The sequence below is a fragment of the Cherax quadricarinatus genome, chromosome 15 (genome assembly GCF_038502225.1).
Source record: "Cherax quadricarinatus isolate ZL_2023a chromosome 15, ASM3850222v1, whole genome shotgun sequence".
Lineage (NCBI taxonomy): Eukaryota > Metazoa > Arthropoda > Malacostraca > Decapoda > Parastacidae > Cherax > Cherax quadricarinatus.
Window position 1 is genome coordinate 37398448 of NC_091306.1, and position 22408 is coordinate 37420855.

Genomic DNA, 22408 nt, shown 5'->3' on the forward strand with positions numbered 1-22408 from the left:
TACTAGATCTGTGTCTTGGATTTAATACATCATATACGATGCATGACTCTGTCATAGTTGATGATCTTCTATCTGATCACTTCCCAAGACTAACAACTGTCAATCTTGATCACATCTCCAGCAATCAAGGAGCTAAATACAGAAGGAGGAAACTTATTCTCAAACCAGAACACAGAGACAACTTTATTAACCACTTGGATCAATGGTATAAGAATTACGAGCCCACTGGCACACAAAAATTTAATGATGATTTAATTACCACTATTGAGAGTGTTCTCACAGATCAAGTGGGCAGGAATAGGAAACAAAGACCCTCCACTATAAATAACAATAAAAACCAATGTAAATACTATAATGATCCACAGCTGCGCAATCTAACACATGCAGCTAGGAGGATTGGTAAAGCATACCGTGAATGTAGAACCCCAGACCTGCTCAGAACGTTCCAAGCTGCACTAACAAATGCAAGGAATAGAAAGGAAGAACTTAGGCAACAGGAATGGGAACAGTTTGTTAGTGGATTAAATAGGTCCACCCCTTTGAGTTTGGCTTGGAAAGGTATAAATAAAATAACCAGGAAAAAGACTGGCAATGTTGCTCATCCCTTTCCTCTTGAAAAAGCAAATGACCTCATAAATGACTGGTCCAAAACATCCAGGCATGAAAGCCTTCCATCTCATATTAGAAAAAATTTAGAGAGTACTTCTGAAGAAATGTTGAAACTGATTAATTTTATGAGCCAAAATATTGATGAGAGTGATTGCCTCTTTACCGAGTATGAATTAGATAATGCATTAACCAAAGGTCGATCAACTGCTCCTGGAGAGGATGGTATAACCTATGATATTCTCAGAACTCTAAGGCACGTGCCTGATAACCCTTTGTTGGCACTGTATAATCTCAGTTACATTGAGGGCGTTCTTCCTACTTCCTGGACCAATAGTCTCATTGTGCCTATCCCTAAGCCCCAACAGCCTGATACATTTAGGCCGATCTCCTTAACTAGTTGTCTTTGCAAAACTTTTGAAAGAATGATGCTTAACAGATTGTACTACAGAATCAGACATCAACTTTCCCCCTACCTCTATGGGTTCATGAAAGGTAAAAGTGTGCAGAACTGTATTTCCACCTTTCTCACTGCACACACCTCTACTAGTTTTACCACTTTCCTTGATCTAAAATCTGCATTTGATATTGCAAACAGAACCATTATACTACATGAACTAGCCAAAATGAATATTGGTGGTAGCTTACTCTGCTGGATAATAGGATACCTGTCAAATAGAGTATCCTTTGTCCTTTACCAAGGCTTCAGAAGTGATTCTAAAGAAATGTCTTTAGGTACACCGCAGGGAGGAGTTCTTAGTCCCATGCTATTTAATATTCTGATTAATGCTCTCCTAAATGCTCTACCTGCCTCACCTAAACATATAGCTATAAGCTATGCTGATGATATCATGATCCATACAACAGGGCATAAGAAGATGAATACCATTCTTAATGAAGTTCAAGCAATTTGTAATCGACTAGGCCTCATAATATCTTCCTCTAAAACAAAGATATTAACAAGCAAACGACATCCCCCACCCATCTATTTGCAGGGTGAAATCATTAGCTACGTTAAAACTTACAGATATCTTGGTGTAGATGTACCCTTTAACAAATCCACTATACCACAACTAAACAAGAAATGTAAAGCTAGGCTAAATGCTCTCAAAGCTGTTGCTGGCTACAATCCCAACTATGGTGCTAATGTGAGAATCGTGAGAATGATGTACATAGCCTATGTTAGGTCCTTAATTGATTATGCTGCTCCCATGTTGATATTAGCTAGAGAAAGTTCCTTCCGACCCTTGGAGTTAATGCAAAATGAAGCTCTCAGGACTATTCTTGGCTGTCCCAGATCTACAATGTTCTTAACATGAGGAAGGAGCTTGGTATTTCTAGTATCAGTGATAGGATTGTTGAAATTAACACTGTACTCGGTATTAGAATGTTGAGAAACGAACCAGACACTGTCACAGTGAATCTTACCAAGTGTCTAGACTCTAGAGGTAAATACACACAGATCTAAATGGATTGTGAAAACGTGCAATTGCATTAAGTTTTATAACCTGCATGAACTGTATCACTGTAGGCAACAAGAGCATTTCACCCCTCCATGGAAGATGTGTTCATTTAATATCACATACCTACAAGTCCCTCCCAAGAAGCTCATTGCTAGTAATCCCTTCCTTAAATCTCTTGTTAGAGCAACTGCTCAAGAAGAAATTTTTCGCCTAGCTGGTAGTAATAAGTTATCACAAGTTATATACACTGATAGATCTAAACAGGAGTCTTCTGGCAGGGCTGCATCTGCTCTTGTTGCCACCTCCCTAGTTAAGAACGATAATAAATTTGTTGAGTTAGGCATAAGAATTAACAACTGGGCGTCTATACTGCAAACTGAATTGTTTGCAATCCTAATGGCACTAAAGCTAACCTATGACACTGAGCTTGACTCTATCATCATTACTGGTTCTATGTCATCATTGAAGGCTCTTGGCTCATATAATGACTCCAACAACATGCTCATTGGGGAAGGCAGGTATAGATACTCAAAAATTAGGGACAAAGGAATTAATGTACAATTGCTATGGATCCCATCACTTTGGATTACTCCTTCATGATAAAGTTGATATGTTAGCCAAGAAGAGTATCCAGAAGGAGAACGTAGAATATAACTTTGGTATAACTGTGTCTAGCATTAGGAATAATATTAGGAGAGAAGTAAATAATGAAGATGATTGTTATAGGAATGCAGTTAGAAGCCTGAGTAGATCTATAACCCACTATGATAACATGAACGTAGATAAGTATGTTTATGGAGCAACTTGCAATGTGAACAGACTGACTGATGTTGTAGTGGCCAGGCTTAGGCTTGGTTACAAGTACTTCTGGCAGTTTGGGAGACACACAGATGATGATCAAACTAAATTTAAATTATGTGATCAGGCATATGGTCACTCTCTTGAACACTATGTGCTTAATTGTCCACTTATTGAGGAATACAGAGACAGACAGTATAATAACCTATGTGACATGTCAAGATATCTTATTAATGAAAATAAGATACCAGATATACTAAGCAAATTTCCTAAATTTGCTTGTAACAGATAAGTGAACTATAGATATGTAGATATAAATCCATATGTATTCCTGTTAACCCTTTGGGGCCTAGTTCCTAGGCCTTTTGTGTATCCACATACTCTCGCGCTACCGTCCACAGGATGGATATGGGGTGCACAATAAACTAGCCACTTCGGTGGCAAAATCTAAAATCTAATCTAAGCTTATGATGATATTTCAGCCCAACTTGGATCATTTACAAGTCACACTAACACATGAAGGTGAGGGAGCCAGTATATACAGGAGAGGGGGACAGTGGCAGGACAAAGAGAGGAAGAAAGAAGTGGAAATGTAGTGGTAGTAGTAACACTTTATCTCTACCACTTCTTCTCCACTTCCTTCTTTCATTCTTTCTTTGTCCCATCCCTTTTGCCCCATCTCCTGTATATACTGGCTCCCACACCTTCATGTGTTAGTGTGACTTGTAAATGGTCAAGTCGGACCTAAATATCACCATAAGCTTCTTTCTCCTATATGCAGGTTATTTGTGTATTATTCCAGTTATGGTATTGTGCCTTTTTGGTCTTTGTCAATGTATCTAAGGAGGGGTATTAATTTCAGTCTTATATGCTTTATTTTAGAGTATGGCTTAACATCCTTCAAGGTATCTTTTCTTCTTCTTCTTCTTCTTCTTATTATTATTATTATTATTATTATGATTATTATTATTATTATTAAATTTATCTATACAATACAAAAGAGTATCTCCCCTCATGTGAAAGTGAGCCTGGGTAAGGGGTAAAAATTTAGTATGGTGGTCCTGTAGTTAATGTATAATAAATTTAGAGTAAGCATTTCTGTTAGATTGTTGAGAGCTATAGAGAGGTAAGGAAAATACAGTGGAACCTCTACTTGCGAGCGCATCCATGTGCGAGTTTTTCCAAATACAAGCAGTTGATGGGTTGATCTTTTGCTTCCAAACGTGAGCGAAATTTCCATAAGCGAGCAGACCTCAAAGGAGGTTCCTTGAAGCTGGTGAGGGGCTCTTGCTCTTGGTCTAGGGAATTGGATCTCATTTGTTTGTTGGACTATCTTTTTGAAACTTGGGCAGTGTATGATGGAAAAATACTTCTTAACATACACCAAAAATAAAAGAAATCGGAGCATAAATAATGGAGTTCACTTCTCAGCAATTAACTACCCCTTAGTGGTATTTTCGTATGGTTTTTATTTTTGTATTCTCATTTTTTTGGTCTCATTTGATAGAATGGAAAATATATTACAGAAATAGATATGATTTTGATTGCTCTCATGACGAAAACTACCTAGAAATAGAGCTCAAAGTAGCAGAACTGTTCAATTCTTTGGCTATGTTCAAGAGTAAACAAATGACATCACTGTCCATTCCAATATGCAGTCGTGAATGGGTTGACATTATTTATACAGTTATTATAATAATGCAGTAGTCTGCATAACAGTAAATCTTCTATTTTTTGTGTGAATAAAAATTACAAATTATTTATATAATAATAATAATAGTAATAACAATAATAATAATAATAATACATATAATAATAGTACATAATATAATGTAATAGTAATAATAATAATATAATATGTATAATAATAATACATATATAATAATAATGTGCTATATAATAATAATTATAATAGCTTCAAAAGGCCATCACTAGATGGCAGTGTTTACCACAACAAAGAGGGAGCAGTTGTGGCTGCCTCCACCTGTTACATAATGACATATTTTATTCATTCTAGAGTATATATCAGGTTTCTGTGTTATTTATATTGTTTGTTATGTCATATTAGATGAACTATAATAGATAAATAAGCCATAAAGATAATATTAGCGAAATTATTCAAGAAGTATTTTGTCCGGTCGCCAGACAAACTCTTGTCCACCGCCGACACTGCCCATACCACTATATGAATAACTTATTTTATTCATTTTAGAGTATATATCAGGTTTCTATGTTATTTATATTGTTTATTATGTCATATTAGATGATTTGTAATTCATAAATAAGCTGTAGAGTTGATACTAGGGAAATTATTAAGTACAGAATTCCACTGGAACGGATTAATTGCATTTCAGTTAATTTAAATGAGGAAAATTGACTGCAAACGAGCAAATCCAGTTGCGAGAAAGGTCACAGAATGGATTAAACTTGCAAGTAGAGGTTCTACTGTAATTACAATAAGGATTTATCCTTTAATTTATACCAGTGCAAAATGCTTGTTATAAATTTAAAAAAAATCAGCATTGAACATTTTTTAATAATGCAGTATATTTCATGTTCATCCCTTTTCCTACAAGAGCTGGAGAGCTTGCTCAAGCTTACGATTGGGCCATTCCCTCTTCTCTAATGGATTACTTCGAGGTCTTCATACAACACAAGCAGCACATAAGGCTCAGGCTGGACGCTACAGGGTCACAAGAAATAGGTCAAAACCTCTCACCTATGAGATGGCCAATCAACCATGTCAGATTGCACATAGAAAGTCCTGGAATAGTTGGAACACAAGTAAGAATAGTAAACACTTAGCAATAATGACCTCTGGACATAAAGTATATTTAGTCAGTTTTGTATGTGGATGTGAAGGTAGGTTTTTACAGTACAGTAAGTATATGGAATAGTCATAATGAGAACAGTAACATTCATTAATATTTGAGAAATTTATGAAATTTTTAAGATGGTGAAATAGTAATAATAATAATATTATTAATTTTTAAGCACACTGGCCATCTCCCACTGAGCAAGGGTGACTCAGAAAAGAAAAGACATTCATCACTCATTCAGTACCTGCCTTACCAGATGTGTGCTGACATCTTGATTCAAGTTATCCTTCGAACTGTAACATCCTGTAATTCCCACCCCCAGGACTCATTGCTAACCAGTTTTCCTGAATGCCTGAATGTTAACATGCTACCCTTAGATTTCATGTATGAGAGAGCATGTCTTTTTATTCCATAATACTCGAATTTGAGCAGTAGAATGCTATCTACTGTATTGAAGTTTTTTTTTTTTTTTTTTTTTTTTAGGTTGATAAAAATGCCCAATGGATATTCATTATTTACAAAAGAGAAGATACAGCTGAGCATTTTTTTTATTGATTTATTGATACTTTGTCCTAGCTTGAAGCCCAAGTGACATGGGTTAAGGATATTTTGTCTTATACAGTAGGGCCCCTTTTATATGGCAAGTTAGTTTCCAGACTACTGCCGCACGGCAGACATCGCTTTAAAGCAATGCCAGATAACAAGTTTGCACTAACATATATTAAGTTAGCAATAGAACTAGGCATTAAAAAACAATAGAGAGTAAAATACACAGTACACTCATTATTTACCTCAAAAGATTTGTAGTCTTAACCCTTTGAGGGTTTTCGTTGTACAGTGGACCCCCGCATAACGATTACCTCCGAATGCGACCAATTATGTAAGTGTATTTATGTAAGTGCGTTTGTACGTGTATGTTTGGGGGTCTGAAATGGACTAATCTACTTCACAATATTCCTTATGGGAATAAATTCGGTCAGTACTGGCACCTGAACATACTTATGGAGTGAAAAAATATCGTTAACCGGGGGTCCACTGTACTAGTACGTCTTACGCGTAGGGGTTTTTGACGTACTAGTACTCATAAATTCTAGCGGCCTCAAATCTAGTGGGAGAAAGCAGGTAGGCCTTCATATGAAAGAATGGGTCTATGTGGTCAGTGTGCACAGTCTAAAAAAAATCCTGCAGCACACAGTGCATAATGAGAAAAAAAAAACTTTGACCATTTTTTTTTAATAAATCAGCGACTTTGCAGTGTATTTTCGTATGGTATTTATTGTTGTATTCTAGTTTTCTTGGTCTCATTTTATAGAATGGAAGACATATTACAGAAATTGAGATGATTTTGACTGGTTTTACTAAGAAAGGTGCCTTGAAATTGAGCTCAAAGTAGCAGAAATGTTCGATTTTTACCAAACTTCAAAAGTAAACAAATCGTGCCAAGCGTGCAATACACGTCAACTGGTGAGTCTAATATTCTTTCACAAGTGCACCAATAATATTTATACCATTTCTTACACTAATGCAATAGTCTGCATAACAGTAAATCTTATATTTTTTGTGAAAATAAAAATTCAAAGTGGAAAGCAAAAGAATATAAGAGGGGCCTTGAGACGTGACTAATGACTAGAGGAAATGTCATTTTAGTGCCAGGAATGTCTTTCTTGTTTATTCTGGACCCTATTCGGAAATTGGCATCTTTTGAAATTTGTGTGAAATTGGCAAAATTGCTAAATTCTGACCACTGTACTGGATAGTTGAATTTCATAAATGAGTGGTTTCTTGCACCCATTCGATAGAAAAAATGGAGTTCTAGCGAAATATTCATGTTTTTTGTCGACTAGTACAGTGAAATTGGCCGAAAATGGGGCTCAAAGTGGGCAAAATCGCCGATGCGTAAACATCGTCGAGACCGCTAACTTTGCGAGAGCATAATTCCGTAAGTTTTCTATCAAATTTCAAACTTTTGGTGTCTTTATGATTGGGAAAAGATTCTCTATCTTTTCATAAGAGAAAATAATTTTTTTTTTTTTAAATTTGGCCGACCCTGAGAACGAGTTTCGGAGAGGGCCTGTCGACCCTCAAAGGGTTAATGTAGGGCAGAAGATGAGTAGTATTTATTGTAAGAAGTCAAGTTTGGGTAGGTATGGAGGCCTCCTGGCCACCTCACCCACACATAATATACTACGATGCTTAAAGCACCCTAGAGTGATAAAATGCATATACAATACACTCATTACTTACCTTAAAACATTTATAGTCTTAATGATCTTGTGTAGGTTGAGAGGTGAAAAGTAAGTATTTATTTGAAGAAAGTCGTGTGAGAGGTAGGGTAGCCCTCCTGGCCACCCCACCTACTATGACATTTAAAACCCCTAGTGTGATAAAATGCATGTACAGTACACTCATTACTTACCTTAAAATGTTTGTAGTCTTAATGTAGGGTGAGAGGTGAGTAAGCGAGATAAAAACGAATAAATGAGAGAGAGAATGAGTAAGATGACAGAGCCACACAGTACTTATGTAAACAAAAGCATTTGGTTATGGTTGACACACGGTCATACAAACACCTTAATTGTGTACAAGTTGTCTCCACAGTGGTACAGTAGAATAAATAAAGACCAACACTTCCATTCTCATGTAACATATTCAGAAGGAATGATGCTCTGATAAGTTATTATTTTTATTATTGCAGTAATATTATTATTACAAATTATTATTATTACAAATTATTATTATTATAATCATAATAAAAAGAAGTGCTTAACCCACAAGAATCGTGAATAGCTATAGATAGAGTGAAGGCATACAAAAGGAATATTTTTCTACAGTTAAGTAACTGGTGTTTGACTAGAGAAAACTTAATTCTTCCGAGAGTCCTACAAACCGCTTGGTAAACAAACCTCATATATATGTCAATTTTTATACTGTGGGTATATGTATCATGTTTATATGTTATGTAGCATGTCTATTATATAATTTTGAAAAAAAAATCATAGATGGATTAATGGAAATGTCTATATTAACGTAATATACAACATTTAATGCACCCGAGAGATTATATGGCGTCAAGAGTAGAGAGACTCTCAGTGATTTTAATGTGTACCTGCATGCCAGCACAGTGTGTAAGTATATTTAGGTACAGGTACACTTAAGTATAATTATCAGAGTATATATAAAATATGCAATAACTTTAAAACACTTGAAATTTTGGAAAATTTCCAGACATAATTGAGAGAGGTGCTCACAGAGAATGTAAATAAATCGGGTGGAGGGTGCCATATTAGAAAGACCGCTTGCTGTATAGCAAGTTTTGGTCATAATTTGAAATCACCGTATTAGCGGAATGCTGTAAGGCAAAATCCTGTAAAGCAGGGCCCTACTGTATTAGTCTATATATTTTTTCAAAAATTTTAGGCAGCAAAGGCAAATTTGAAATTGGCCTGTAATTATTAACTTCTGTTGGGTTACCACTTTTGTAGACTGGTGTAATTTTTACTAATTTAACCCTTTGAAGATTAGTCCTGTTGTACTAAAGCTTTATAAGTAAGTAAGTTTATTCATGTACATTAGGGCCCCACTTATACGGCAGGTTAGGTTCCAGGCTACCGCCATAAAGCAGAAATCGCTGTAAAGTGGAACACCCGTTTTTTCCCCTTATAAATGCATACAAATACAGGTCCGCCATCACAAATCCGGCAATCAGTTATTCGGTTCCTTCAGTTATTCGGCACTAATTTTGGCTAGCATAATTTCAAATTTACAGGGCCGCCACATCAACCTGCTGGTGCTGTCTGGTGGCACTACTTACTGCATAAGTCATTCTAATTTCTTTTTCTCCATTTATTGTTATAACCTGCTTACCTTTAGCCCTAGCCATGGTTCCAATGAATAAAAGAAATGCTTCTCATCATGTAAAGCACCTACACAGTACATTATCCATTAAAGATAAAGTGGCTTTGAAGCCACTGTCGGTTGCCATGAGCTCAGTCTCGTGATGCAGGAGAATATGCTTTATTATTACGCTAATATCAACACTACAGCTTATTGCCTATCACAATTGATCTAATATGACATAATAAACAATATAAATAACATAAAACATGTTAAATACTCCAGAATGAATAATATTTGGCATAACACCGAGCAGTTCGACGGAGGTATGAAGAGGATATGGGATACAAATACCATTCTCCTATCTGTCTTGGGGCTTATATTAGAGAAAACGGAGTATAGCACAGGGCTAACTGTGATATACACTCGTACTGCACCATAAAACTGAAACAAAAAAGCTATTTTCTCTTCATAGATTATCACACATAGCAGCATATGTGTAAAGAACCTAGGATAACCCAAAAAAGCCAACGTGGCTTATTTCTAGTACCTGGCTTGGGTTAGCCATATATGATTTTTGGTAAATATTCGATTCCCAGCCAGGGTAGAAACATTGGGTGTGTTTCTTTACACCTGTTGTCTATGTTCACCCATCAGTAAATGGGTACCTGGGTGTTAGTGGACTGGTGTGGGTGTTATCCTGGGACACTGACCTAATTTGCCTGAAATGCTTAGCATAAAAAGGGGCTTTCTGTATAGTAGTATGTCACTGATGTCAGCTAGGCCTGTATACCATGTACATGTACATGTAGTAAATAAAGATACAGTGGAACCTTGACTTACGAGTGTCCCAACTTATGAGTTTTTTGAGATACGAACCGTCCCTGGGTCGCTGTTTTGCTCTGAGTTACGAGCCAACATTTAAGTTACGAGCCAGCTCCCTCCTCCCTCTTCCCCCTCAACCCAAATTTGCTTGATATACTCAGCATAACAAGCAGCTTTCTATATAGTAGTATGCCACTGATGTCGGCTAGGGCTGTATACCTTGTATATGTACGTGTAGTTAATAAAGATATTATTATTATTTTTTTTTTTTATCACACTGGCCGATTCCCACCAAGGCAGGGTGGCCCGAAAAAGAAAAACTTTCACCATCATTCACTCCATCACTGTCTTGTCAGAAGGGTGCTTTACACTACAGTTTTTAAACTGCAACATTAACACCCCTCCTTCAGAGTGCAGGCACTGTACTTCCCATCTCCAGGACTCAAGTCTTGCCTGCCGGTTTCCCTGAACCCCTTCATAAATGTTACTTTGCTCACACTCCAACAGCACGTCAAGTATTAAAAACCATTTGTCTCCATTCACTCCTATCAAACACGCTCACGCTGCCTGCTGGAAGTCCAAGCCCCTCGTACACAAAACCTTCTTTACCCCCTCCCTCCAACCTTTCCTAGGCCGACCCCTACCCCGCCTTCCTTCCACTACAGACTGATACACTCTTGAAGTTATCCTGTTTCGCTCCATTCTCTCCACATGTCCGAACCACCTCAACAACCATTCCTCAGCCCTCTGGACAACAGTTTTGGTAATCCCGCACCTCCTCCTAACTTCCAAACTACGAATTCTCTGCATTATATTCACACCACACATTGCTCTCAGGCATGACATCTCCACTGCCTCCAGCCTTCTCCTCGCTGCAACATTCATCACCCATGCTTCACACCCATATAAGAGCGTTGGTAAAACTATACTCTCATACATTCCCCTCTTTGCCTCCAAGGACAAAGTTCTTTGTCTCCACAGACTCCTAAGTGCACCACTCACCCTTTTCCCCTCATCAATTCTATAATTCACCTCATCTTTCATAGACCCATCCGCTGACACGTCCACTCCCAAATATCTGAATACATTCACCTCCTCCATACTCTCTCCCTCCAATCTGATATCCAAACTTTCATCACCTAATCTTTTTGTTATCCTCATAACCTTACTCTTTCCTGTATTCACTTTCAATTTTCTTCTTTTGCACACCCTACCAAATTCATCCACCAATCTCTGCAACTTCTCTTCAGAATCTCCCAAGAGCACAGTGTCATCAGCAAAGAGCAACTGTGACAACTCCCACTTTATGTGTGATTCTTTATCTTTTAACTCCACGCCTCTTGCCAAGACCCTCGCATTTACTTCTCTTACAACCCCATCTATAAATATATTAAACAACCACGGTGACATCACACATCCTTGTCTAAGGCCTACTTTTACTGGGAAATAATTTCCCTCTTTCCTACATACTCTAACTTGAGCCTCACAGTACGAGGATTATTATTATTATTATTATTATTATTATTATTATTTTCTCAGTTGTTTGTTGGGTTATCTTATTCAAATTTGGGCAATGTATGATGGAAAGATACTTCTTAACGTACACCAAATATGAAAGAAATCAGACCATAAATAGTGGAGTTCACTTCTCAGCCATTAGCGGCCGCTTAGCGGTATATTTTTGTATGTTTTTTATGGTTATATTCTCGTTTTTTCAGTCTCATTTGATAGAATGGAAGATATATTAAAGAAATAGATATGATTTTGATTGCTTTCGTGACGAAAAGTACCTTGAAATTGCGCTCACAGTAGCAGAAATGTTCTATTTTTTAGCAATGCTCAAGAGTAAACATGTGACGTCACCGTCCAATACCTGTCCACCTGCCAGTCCAAATTCCAATATGGAGTCAAGGCTGGGTTGACATTATTTATATGGGTTGACATTATTTATTTATTATTTACTGATGGGTGAACATAGACAAGAGGTGTAAAGAAACACACCCAATGTTTCTACCCTGGCTGGGAATCGAATATTTACCAAAAATCATATATGGCTAACCCAAGCCAGGTACTAGAAATAAGCCACTTTGACTTTTTTGGGTTATCCTAGGTTCTTTACACATATGCTGCTATGTGTGATAATCTGTATAGAGAAAATAACTTTTTTGTTTCAGTTTTATGGTGCAGTACGAGTGTATATCACACAAACATCTCATTACCAACCTCAACAGAACACATGACCATAACACAAGACACAGGTCACTCTTTGATGTTCCTCGTGTCCATCGCACGCTATGCAAAAAGTCAATGCACATAAAAGGCCCTAAAATCTGGAATTCATTACCTGTGAATATAAAAGAAACACTGTCTGTTTATAAATTCAAGTCTCTTCTCAAAAATCACTTACTCACCCACAACTAAATAAATACTGAATAATTGTACCTCATAAATTGTATCTCATATATGTATCTCATTATTGTATCTCATAAATGTCAACCTGTGACCCAATCAAACTTTGTTACTATTTAACTTCATTACCTAACAGAATACTCCATTCTACTGATTACACAGCAACACAGTAAATGACCATATGACCTGTCTTTGTAATACTCATTTGTACTAAATTGTTATCTGTTTTACAAAAATTTTTGTACCACTGAATCTATCATAGCTTAATTAATCTTAAGTTAGTTTTAAGCCTGCCCATAATGCTCTGCATACAAGGGGCTTTGGCATGCTGCACTTTAAAAATTGTATTCCTTGTACTTCTCTGTATCATGTTCAAATTAAATAAATAAATAAATAAATACTGTTTGTACAGCAATGCACGCAACCATACGGCCTGTTTTTGTAATACTCATTTGTGCTTGTTATCTGCTTACAATAATGTTTTACCACTGAATACTTCATTGCTTAGTTAATCTTAAGTTCATTTTAAGCCTGCCCATAATGCTATGCATTCAAGTGGCTTTGGCATGCTGCATTTAACTGTATTCTTTTGTACTTCTCTGTATCATGTTCAAATTAATGAATAAATAAATAAATTAAAAAAAAGTTAGCCCTTTGCTATACTCAGTTGTCTTTTAATATAAGCCCCCAAGACAGGGATAGGAGAATGGTACTTGTATCCCATGTCCTCTTCATATAAATACTGTTATGCAGTAGTCTGCATAACAGTAAATCTTCCATTTTTTTGTGTGAATAAAAATTCCAAATGGTAAGCAAGAGTAATATAAGAGGGGCCTGGAGCCGTGACTAATGAACATAGAAAATGTTATTTTAGTGCCAGGAATGTCTGCATTGTGTATTCTGGACCCTATTTTGAAATTGGCATCTGTTGAAATTTGTGTGAAATTGGCCAAATTGCCAATTTCTGACCACTTTATTTTGTAGTTGAAATAGGTGAATGGGCAGTTTCTTGTACTCAGTTGACAGACTAGAAGTAAGTAAATAAGTAAGTTTATTCAGGTATACACAAATACAGTTACACAGATTATCATACATAGCAGTGTATGTATAGAGAACCTAGGATAACCCAAAAAAGTGAAAGTGACTTATTTCCATTACCTGGCTTGCACTTGCCATACATGATTTTTGGTAAATATTTTTTTTCTCAGTTGTTTGTTGGGCTATCTCATTGAAACTTAGGGAGTGTATGATGGAAAGATGCTTCTTAACGTACACCAAAAATAAAAAAGACGGACGATAAATAAGGGAGTTCACTTCTCAGCCATTAGCCTCCTCTTTGCGGTATATTTTCGTATGGTTTTTATGGTTGTATACTCGTTTTTTTGGTCTCATTTGATAGAATGGAAGATATATTACAGAAATAGACATGATTTTGATTGCTTTCATGACGAAAAGTACCTTGAAATTGAGCTCAAAGCAGCGGAAATGTTCGATCTTTGCTGGTGTTCAATGAACTTTGTGTAAGTCAAGTTGGTTAATTTTATTAAGTGTATTCTAACCTAACCACTCTGTAATCCGGCAAACTCAGTAATCCGGCACACTACAGGCCCCAATGATGCCGGATTTGTGATGGAGGACCTGTACTAGATAAGTTTACACTAACATATATTAAGTCAGCAATAGAACTAGGCATCAAAAAACAATAAAAAGTACACTACACACATAGTGCACTCATTACTTACCTTAAAATATTTATAGTCTTAATCTAGGGTGAAACAAGTAGTATTTAATGTAAGAAATCAAGTGTGGTATGTATGGTAGTCAGCCAGGCTACCATACCAGACCACATAATATTCTATTACATTTAAGCATCCCAGAGCGATAAAATGCATATACATTGGACCCTCACCTAACGATATTAATTGGTACCCGAGAACGAATATCATTAGGAGAGTTTTTTAGCGTTAGCTGAGGCAAAATGTTAGCGTTAACCCTTTGAGGGTTTTCGTCGTACTAGTACGTCTTACGCGTAGGGGTTTTTGACGTACTAGTACGCATAAATTCTAGCGGCCTCAAATCTCGCGCGAAAAGGCTGATAGGCCTAGGTGTGAGAGAATGGGTCTGCGTGGTCAGTGTGCGCGGTAGAAAAAAAATCTGGGACCCAGTGGTGCATTGTGGGAATGCCCTCTTAGTAAACAATGTCCACCATGCCTCGCGGTAAGAAGCTCCTCACTCCTCGGCGAATTGGGACACTTTTGTTCCCCAGTGACAGTTCTAATAGTGATGGAAGTGCCAGTGAAGATGAGTTTCGTGGTTTTAGTGAGGTTTTGACCGAAACTAATGACCATAATATCGGTAATAGTGAAGAAAGCCCAGACGACCCTCAGCCTTCCACCTCTGGTGCTGGGCCCTCGTGTTCACGTTCAGTTGTTCCAGAACCCAAGAGGAAACTTCTATTTTCCCAAATCCCAGACTCAGATGAGAGCATGGGTGATGATAGTGATAGTGAATATGAACTACAAGCTCTTCAAACTAGTTCCAGTAGTGATAGTGAAGTGCAATATTCCCCAGTGAAGCGTCAGTATATACGACGATATATGCGCTCTGGAAGTGTGCCATATGCTATTCCAAGGGGAAGGAGTGTATCTCGGAGTACATCCCGTGGCTGTACAACAGGAACAGACAGTGAAAATGACGAAGATACTGTTGCAATTGGGATGGAAAATGTGCGTGGTGGTAGTGGTGCCGGCGGTGAGGCACCAGCAGTGGGCCATGCTGCCACCCACGCTGCCACCCACGCCGCTGCCTCAGCTGATCTAGAACAAAGGCCACCATCCCCCACTCCCCCACCACACCAGCCTCCACAACCACAACCTCCACAACCACAACCTCCACAACCACAACCTCCACAACCACAACCACCTGTCATTGTCCAGTACCCACCAGCAGACCGCACCTGGGATTGGCAGGAAGCTGTCAATTTTGTTCCAAATCCCCACCAGTTTGATGGCAGCCAAAGTGGAATACGGCCATCTTGTGCACTTGGGAACATTGCCACTGAACTGGAATGTTTCGAGTTATTCTTTGACGAACCACTGATGAAAAGTATTGTCATGGAAAGCAACACATACTACGAGTACACCATGGCAAACACAATACTTTCACCAAAATCACGTCTACACCAATGGAAGGAGGCAACTGTGGCTGAGCTGTATCTTTTCTTTGCCACAATAATGCTTATGCCACATGTGTATAAGCACAAAGTGAAATCATACTGGTCAACAGACCCCCTGATTGCAACACCAGGTTTCAGTGATATAATGCCAGTGAATCGATTTGTGCTAATGTTACGTATGCTTCACTTCTCAGATAAAACCAGGCCTGACAGAACTGACAGGTTATATAAGATTAGGAATGTGTTTGTGTATCTGAAACAGAAATTCAGTACTCATTTTTATCCCTTCAGGTAGCTTGTAATTGACGAGTCTTTGATTCTGTTCAAAGGAAGACTCTCTTTCAAGCAGTACATACCAAGCAAGAGGAAACGCTTTGGTATAAAGTTGTTTGTGCTTTGTGATTGTTACAGTGGTCTGGTATTGGATATTATTGTGTACACTGGAAGTTATACATTGCAAAATACCAGGAAGTTATTGGGCATCTCAGGTGATGTGGTTCGAACAATGATAGAACCATACCTTGGTAAGGGGCATATATTATATACAGTGGACCCCCGGTTAACGATTTTAATCCGTGCAAGAGGGGTAATTGTTATGCGAAATAATCGTTATGTGAATGAATTTTCCCCATAAGAAATAATGGAAATAAAATTAATCCGTGCAAGACACCCAAAAGTATGAAAAAAATTTTTTTTTACCACATGAAATGTTAATTTTAATACACACAAACTGAAAAAGGCATGCACACTTACATGACACTTACTTTTATTGAAGATCTGGTGATGATTGATGGGATGGGAGGAGGGGAGAGTGTCGAACTTATTGTTTAGAAGGGGAATCCCCTTCCATTAGGACTTGAGGTAGCAAGTCCTTTTCCGGGGTTACTTCCCTTCTTCTTTTAATGCCACTAGGACCAGCTTGAGAGTCACTGGACCTCTGTCGCACAACAAATCTGTCCATAGAGCTCTGTACCTCCCGTTCCTTTACGATTTGTCTAAAATGGGCCACAACATTGTCATTGAAATAGTCACCAGCACGGCTTGCAACAGCTGTGTCAGGGTGATTTTCATCCATAAAGGTTTGCAGTTCAACCCACTGTGCACACATTTCCTTAATTTTTGAAGTAGGCACAATGGATTCCACAACTGGCATAGGCTTCTCAGGGTTAGCCCCAAACCCTTCAAAATCTTTCTTAATTTCCATACTAATTCTCACCCTTTTTACCACAGGGTTGGCACTAGAAGCTTTCTTGGGGCCCATGGTCACTTATTTTTCAGAAACAGCACCGAAAACACTGTAATAATACGAAATATTCCGAGTGTATGCTTGGATGTTACCGCGGAGGCTGGCTGGTAAACAATGGCACGGGCGGCACATGTGAGGGCGCACATTGGACGCGTCTCGGACGAAAATCGGTGAGCGGGTTTTTAATCGGTATGCGCGGCAAAAATTTTGCGATTAAAGTAAGCGGTATGCGAAATAATCGCTATGTGATGCCATCGTTATGCGGGGGTCCACTGTACAGATAACTGGTACACAAGCCCCTCACTCAGTGATTTTTTGCGAGTGAACATGACAGATGTGTGTGGCACAGTGCGTGCAAATCGAAAACATATGCCCAGGTTTGATGCTGGCACTCGCAGAGGTGAGGTGCAGGCGTTTGCTGCCAATGACATCATGGCATTTCGGTGGCATGACAAACGAGATGTCACACTGTTGTCATCAATTCACCCTAATGAAATGGCAGACAGTGGCAGGCAGCATAGAGAGAGAAATGAACCCATTCTAAAACCTGCAGCTGTGATTGATTACACCTTCAACATGCGTTCAGTGGACAAATGTGACATGCAGATTGGGTTTGCTGATTGTGTTTGCAAGAGTTATAAGTGGTACATCAAACTGTTTTTCCATCTTCTGGACATTTCCATGCTCAATGCTTATAATATGTATAAGATGAGCACCAGAAACAAACCACAGTACGGCGAATTCTGTTTGTCTGTCATCAGACAAATAGTATTCAAGTACCAAGGAAATGCACCTGCAATTGACCGCCCACCAAATTATCAACAACTACCTGCTCGTCTGAAGCATGGTGATCACTTCCTGGTAAAACTGCCTGCTACTGCTTTGAAGAAAAAGGCTCAGAAGAGGTGTTACGTCTGTTCACATACAAAAAAACGCCCACGACAACGCAGAGACACTCGTTTTATGTGTGAGGAGTGCAAAACTCCACTGTGCATGACACCATGTTTCAAAGAGTTCCACAGGCTGCAGAACTTCTAGAAACATGTCCTGTGACTGTATATGTGTATATAAAATATAGAAAAATAGTAATAAACAACATTTCATATTGTTTGTTTGTGTAAATATTTTCTGTAAACAAAATAATGACAACAGTGTTTACGCCCTTATTGTGTAGTATTGAAAAAGAAATAACTTACAAAATACTGATCATGTTGGCCTCAGAGGCCATAAAAGTTACTCAGAAAAAGAAAAATTGAAAAAAAATTGAAAATAGTACATAAAAAAGTAAATAGAAAAATACCGGGTGACGGCAGTCGGCGATGTTACCATATGTTGTTCAATTTTGGGAAATTTCACACCTCCATATCTCGGTAAGTATTGACGCTAAAATTTTTTTGTTTAGCCTATAATGTTTAGAAAAAAATACTCTATTTTTTCATAAGAAAAAATAATTTTTTTTTTTTTGAAATTTGGCCGACCCTGAGAACGAGTTTCGGAGAGGGCCTGTCGACCCTCAAAGGGTTAAAATATATCGTTAGGCGAATTTAACGTTATGCTATGTGTTCATTAGGTGAGGGTCCACTGTACAGTTTACTCATTACTTACCTTAAAATATTTGCAGTCTTAATCTAGGGTGAGACAAGTAGTATTTATTGTAAGAAATCAAGTGTGGTACGTATGGTAGTCAGCTGGGCTACCATACCAAACCACCCCACCTACACATAATATTCTATTACATTTAAGCATCCCAGAGCGATAAAATGCATATACAGTTTACTCATTACTTACCTTAAAACATATGTAGTCTTAATGTAGGGTCAGGGCTGAGTAAACGAGATAAAATGAATAAATGAGAGAGAGAGAGAGAGAGAGAGAGAGAGAGTGAGTGTGAGTGTGAGTGTGAGTGTGAGTGAGTGTGAGTGTGAGTGTGAGTGAGTGTGAGTGTGAGTGAGTGTGAGTGAGTGAGTGTGAGTGTATATGAGGGAGGACAGGCGCAGAGTTATGTAAACAAACCAGGCGAACATAAGTTTTGTAAACAAAGTGTACTCGTCTGGTTTGTTTACAAGTTGTCTCTACATTGATACGGTAGAATAAATAAAGAAGAACACTCCCATTCTCATGTAACACCATTTTTAGAAGAAATGATGCTCTGAATGAAGGCAGTGGAAATAAGTCACTCTGACTTTTTTGGGTTATCCTAGGTTCTCTACACATAGGCTGTTATGTATGATTATCTATGTAACTGTATTTGTGTATACCTGAATAAACTTACTTACATACGAAAGGAATAATTTTCTACAGTTACCCCCAGTAACACATTTTCTCTTATGTTAGACTAGAGAAAATGTTATTCTTGCCTTCACTTGGACAAGTTATCTGGCTACGACATCTCGTATTTATATTTATTTATTCTATTGTGGGGTGTATTTATCATCTTTATATGTTATGTATCGTGTTTATTATATAATTTTGAAAAAAAATATCATGGCTGGATTAATGAAAATGTGTATATTAACGTAATATACGACATTTAATGAGACTCGGTGATTACTATTATTATTATTTCTAATATGGCGTCATTTGTGCAAGTCGTCTGGCTACCACATTTCATATTTATGTTTATTTATTCTACTGTGGGGTGTATTTATCATCTTTATATGTTATGCATCGTGTTTATTATATAATTTTGAAAAATATCATAGATTAATGAAAATGTGTATATTAACGTAATATATGACATTTAAATGAGACTCAGTGATTATTATTATCATTACTAATATGATGTCTCGAGATATAAGACACACTTACTGATTTTAATGTGTACCTGCCTGCCAGCACAGTATGTAAGTTTATTTAGGTACAGGTATACATAAGTATAATTATCAGAGTATATATAAAATATGAAATAACTTTTAAAAAACACTTGAAATTTTGGAGTTTCCAGACATAATGGAGAGACTTGGTGCTTACGGATCTCACAGAGAATGTAAGCAAACCAGGTGGGGGGCGCATTGACTGTATTAGAAAGTCAGGTGGGGGAGCTGTATAGCGAGTTTTGGTCATAATTTGAAATGACCGTATTAGTGGAATGCTGTAAAGCGAAATGCCGTAAAGCGGGGCCCTACTGTATACATAAATACAATTTCATAGATTATCATACATAGCAGCATATGTGTAGAGAACCTAGGATAAACCCAAAAAGTCAGTTAGAGTGACTTCCATTGGGGTCCTTTTAATACATTATTGTTACACTATAAAGGATATAATATCTTATTATTGTACTATAAAGGATATATACTAGGAATAAGGTAAAAAGAGTTACAGTGGACCCCCGAGTTTCGTGATTAATCCGTTCCAGAGAATCTGCTGAATGACGAAATTGCCGAATGGCAAAACCGTTTTCCCCATAAGAAATAATGGAAATAAAATTAATCTTTCCCAGACACCCAAAAATATTAAAAAAAAAATTCAAATTAAATAAAAATTTACATACTGAAAACAATGAGAAATCAAGTACATACATATATAAAATAACAATAACATTACACTTACCTTTACTGAAGGCTACTGGGTAGATGGAAGACGGGAGGAGTTGATAGGAGGAAGGTGTACACTATTGTTTGGAAGGGGAATCATCTTCCATAAAGACTTCAGGTACCAAGTTCTTATCTGAGGTTACTTCCCTTCTTTGTTTTTTAATGACACTGGGAACAACTTGAGAGTCGCTGGACCCCTGTCGCACAAAATATCTGTTCAGAGAGTTCTGTTTCTGGCATTTCTTTAAGATTTGTCTGAAGTGGGACACAACACTGTCATTGTACATGTTGCCAACATGGCCTGCAACAGCTTTGTCAGGGTGAAGTTCATCCATAAATAATTGCACTTATGTCCACTTTGCACAAATGTCCTTAGTCTTTGAAGAAGGCACCTTCCTCCATCTCTCTTCCTCCTCCTCTGCAGCAATTTTCTGAGCTGTGGTCTCTTGCTGTTGCAGATGAAGCTCTTGCAACTCTGCAGTGGTTAGCTCTTCATCGTGGTCCTCCACCAACTCTTCCACATCCTCAAAACTCACATCCAACCCCATGGAATTCCCCAGTGACACAATACTTTCCACAACTGGCATAGGCTCTTTAGGGTGAGCCCCAAACCCTTCAAAATCCCTCTCTTGTACACACTGTGGCCACAATTTTCTCCAAGCAGAGGTCAGAGTTCTGCAAGTCACTCCCTTCCAAGCCTTACATGTAAGGTTTATGCAAGTGAGGATATTGAAGTGATTTTTCCAGAACTCTCTTAGGGTCAGTTCAATGTCTGAGGTCACTTCAAAGCACTTTTGAAGTACAGTTTTTTGAAGTTTGAAATGACCTGCTTGTCCATGGGCTGGAGGAGAGGAGTTGTATTAGGGGACAAGAACTTCACTGTGATGAAACTAGACTCCTCCACCATTTGCTCTTCCAAGTCTGGAGGATGACCAGGAGCATTGTCCATTACCAGGAGGCACTTTGAGTGGCAATTTATTTTCCAGGAGGTATTTCTTCACACTTGGGCCAAACACTTCATTAAACCAATGAAGGAAAATTTCCCTTGTGACCAATGCCTTACTGTCAGCTTTCCACATCGCACACAAATTACTCTTTGCAACACTGTTTTTCTTGAACATTCTGGGATTTTCAGAGTAATACTCCAGTAAAGGCTTCACCTTGCAATCCCCACTAGCATTACTACAAAATGTGAGAGTTAGCCTGTCTTTCATAGGCTTGTGTCCTGGAAGTGCATTTCCTCCTACGTGATGTAGGTCCTCTTTGGCATTTTCTTCCAAAAGAGGTCTGTTACGTTACAATTGAACACTTGTTGAGGTTGGAATTCTTCAGTGTCTATGTACAAATTTCTCAGCTGCTTTTTTTCAGAACTGGCAGCCTCACCATGCCTTACCACACTGTGTATGCCACTACGCTTCTTAAATCTCTCAAACCAACCTTTACTGGCCTTAAAATCACAAGCATCACCAATCGTTGAAGGCATTTTCTTTACGAGATGGTCGTGCAACTGCCTTGCCTTTTCACATATTATCGACTGCATAACACTATCTCCTGTTAACTATTTTTGGGTAATCCACACCAACAATAACCTTTCCACTTCTTTGAGGGTTTGCAATCTCTTTTTTGTCAGCATATCTACCCCTTTTGCAACAACAGCATACTTTATTTCCTTTCCCTTCACCAATATCAAAGTAATG

The 22408-nt window shown here is 37.9% G+C and overlaps 1 protein-coding gene across 1 annotated transcript in view; it reads left to right on the top strand.

Moving 5' to 3' along the window:
* Window positions 1-5443: 5443 nt before the first annotated feature.
* Window positions 5444-22408, top strand: part of mRpS24 (mitochondrial ribosomal protein S24) — a gene marked incomplete at its 5' end in the record, with an annotated part of 80093 nt that continues 63128 nt past the window's right edge. The window contains 1 exon segment of the mRNA XM_070085292.1: window positions 5444-5651. Coding sequence (XP_069941393.1) covers window positions 5444-5651 — 208 coding nt within the window.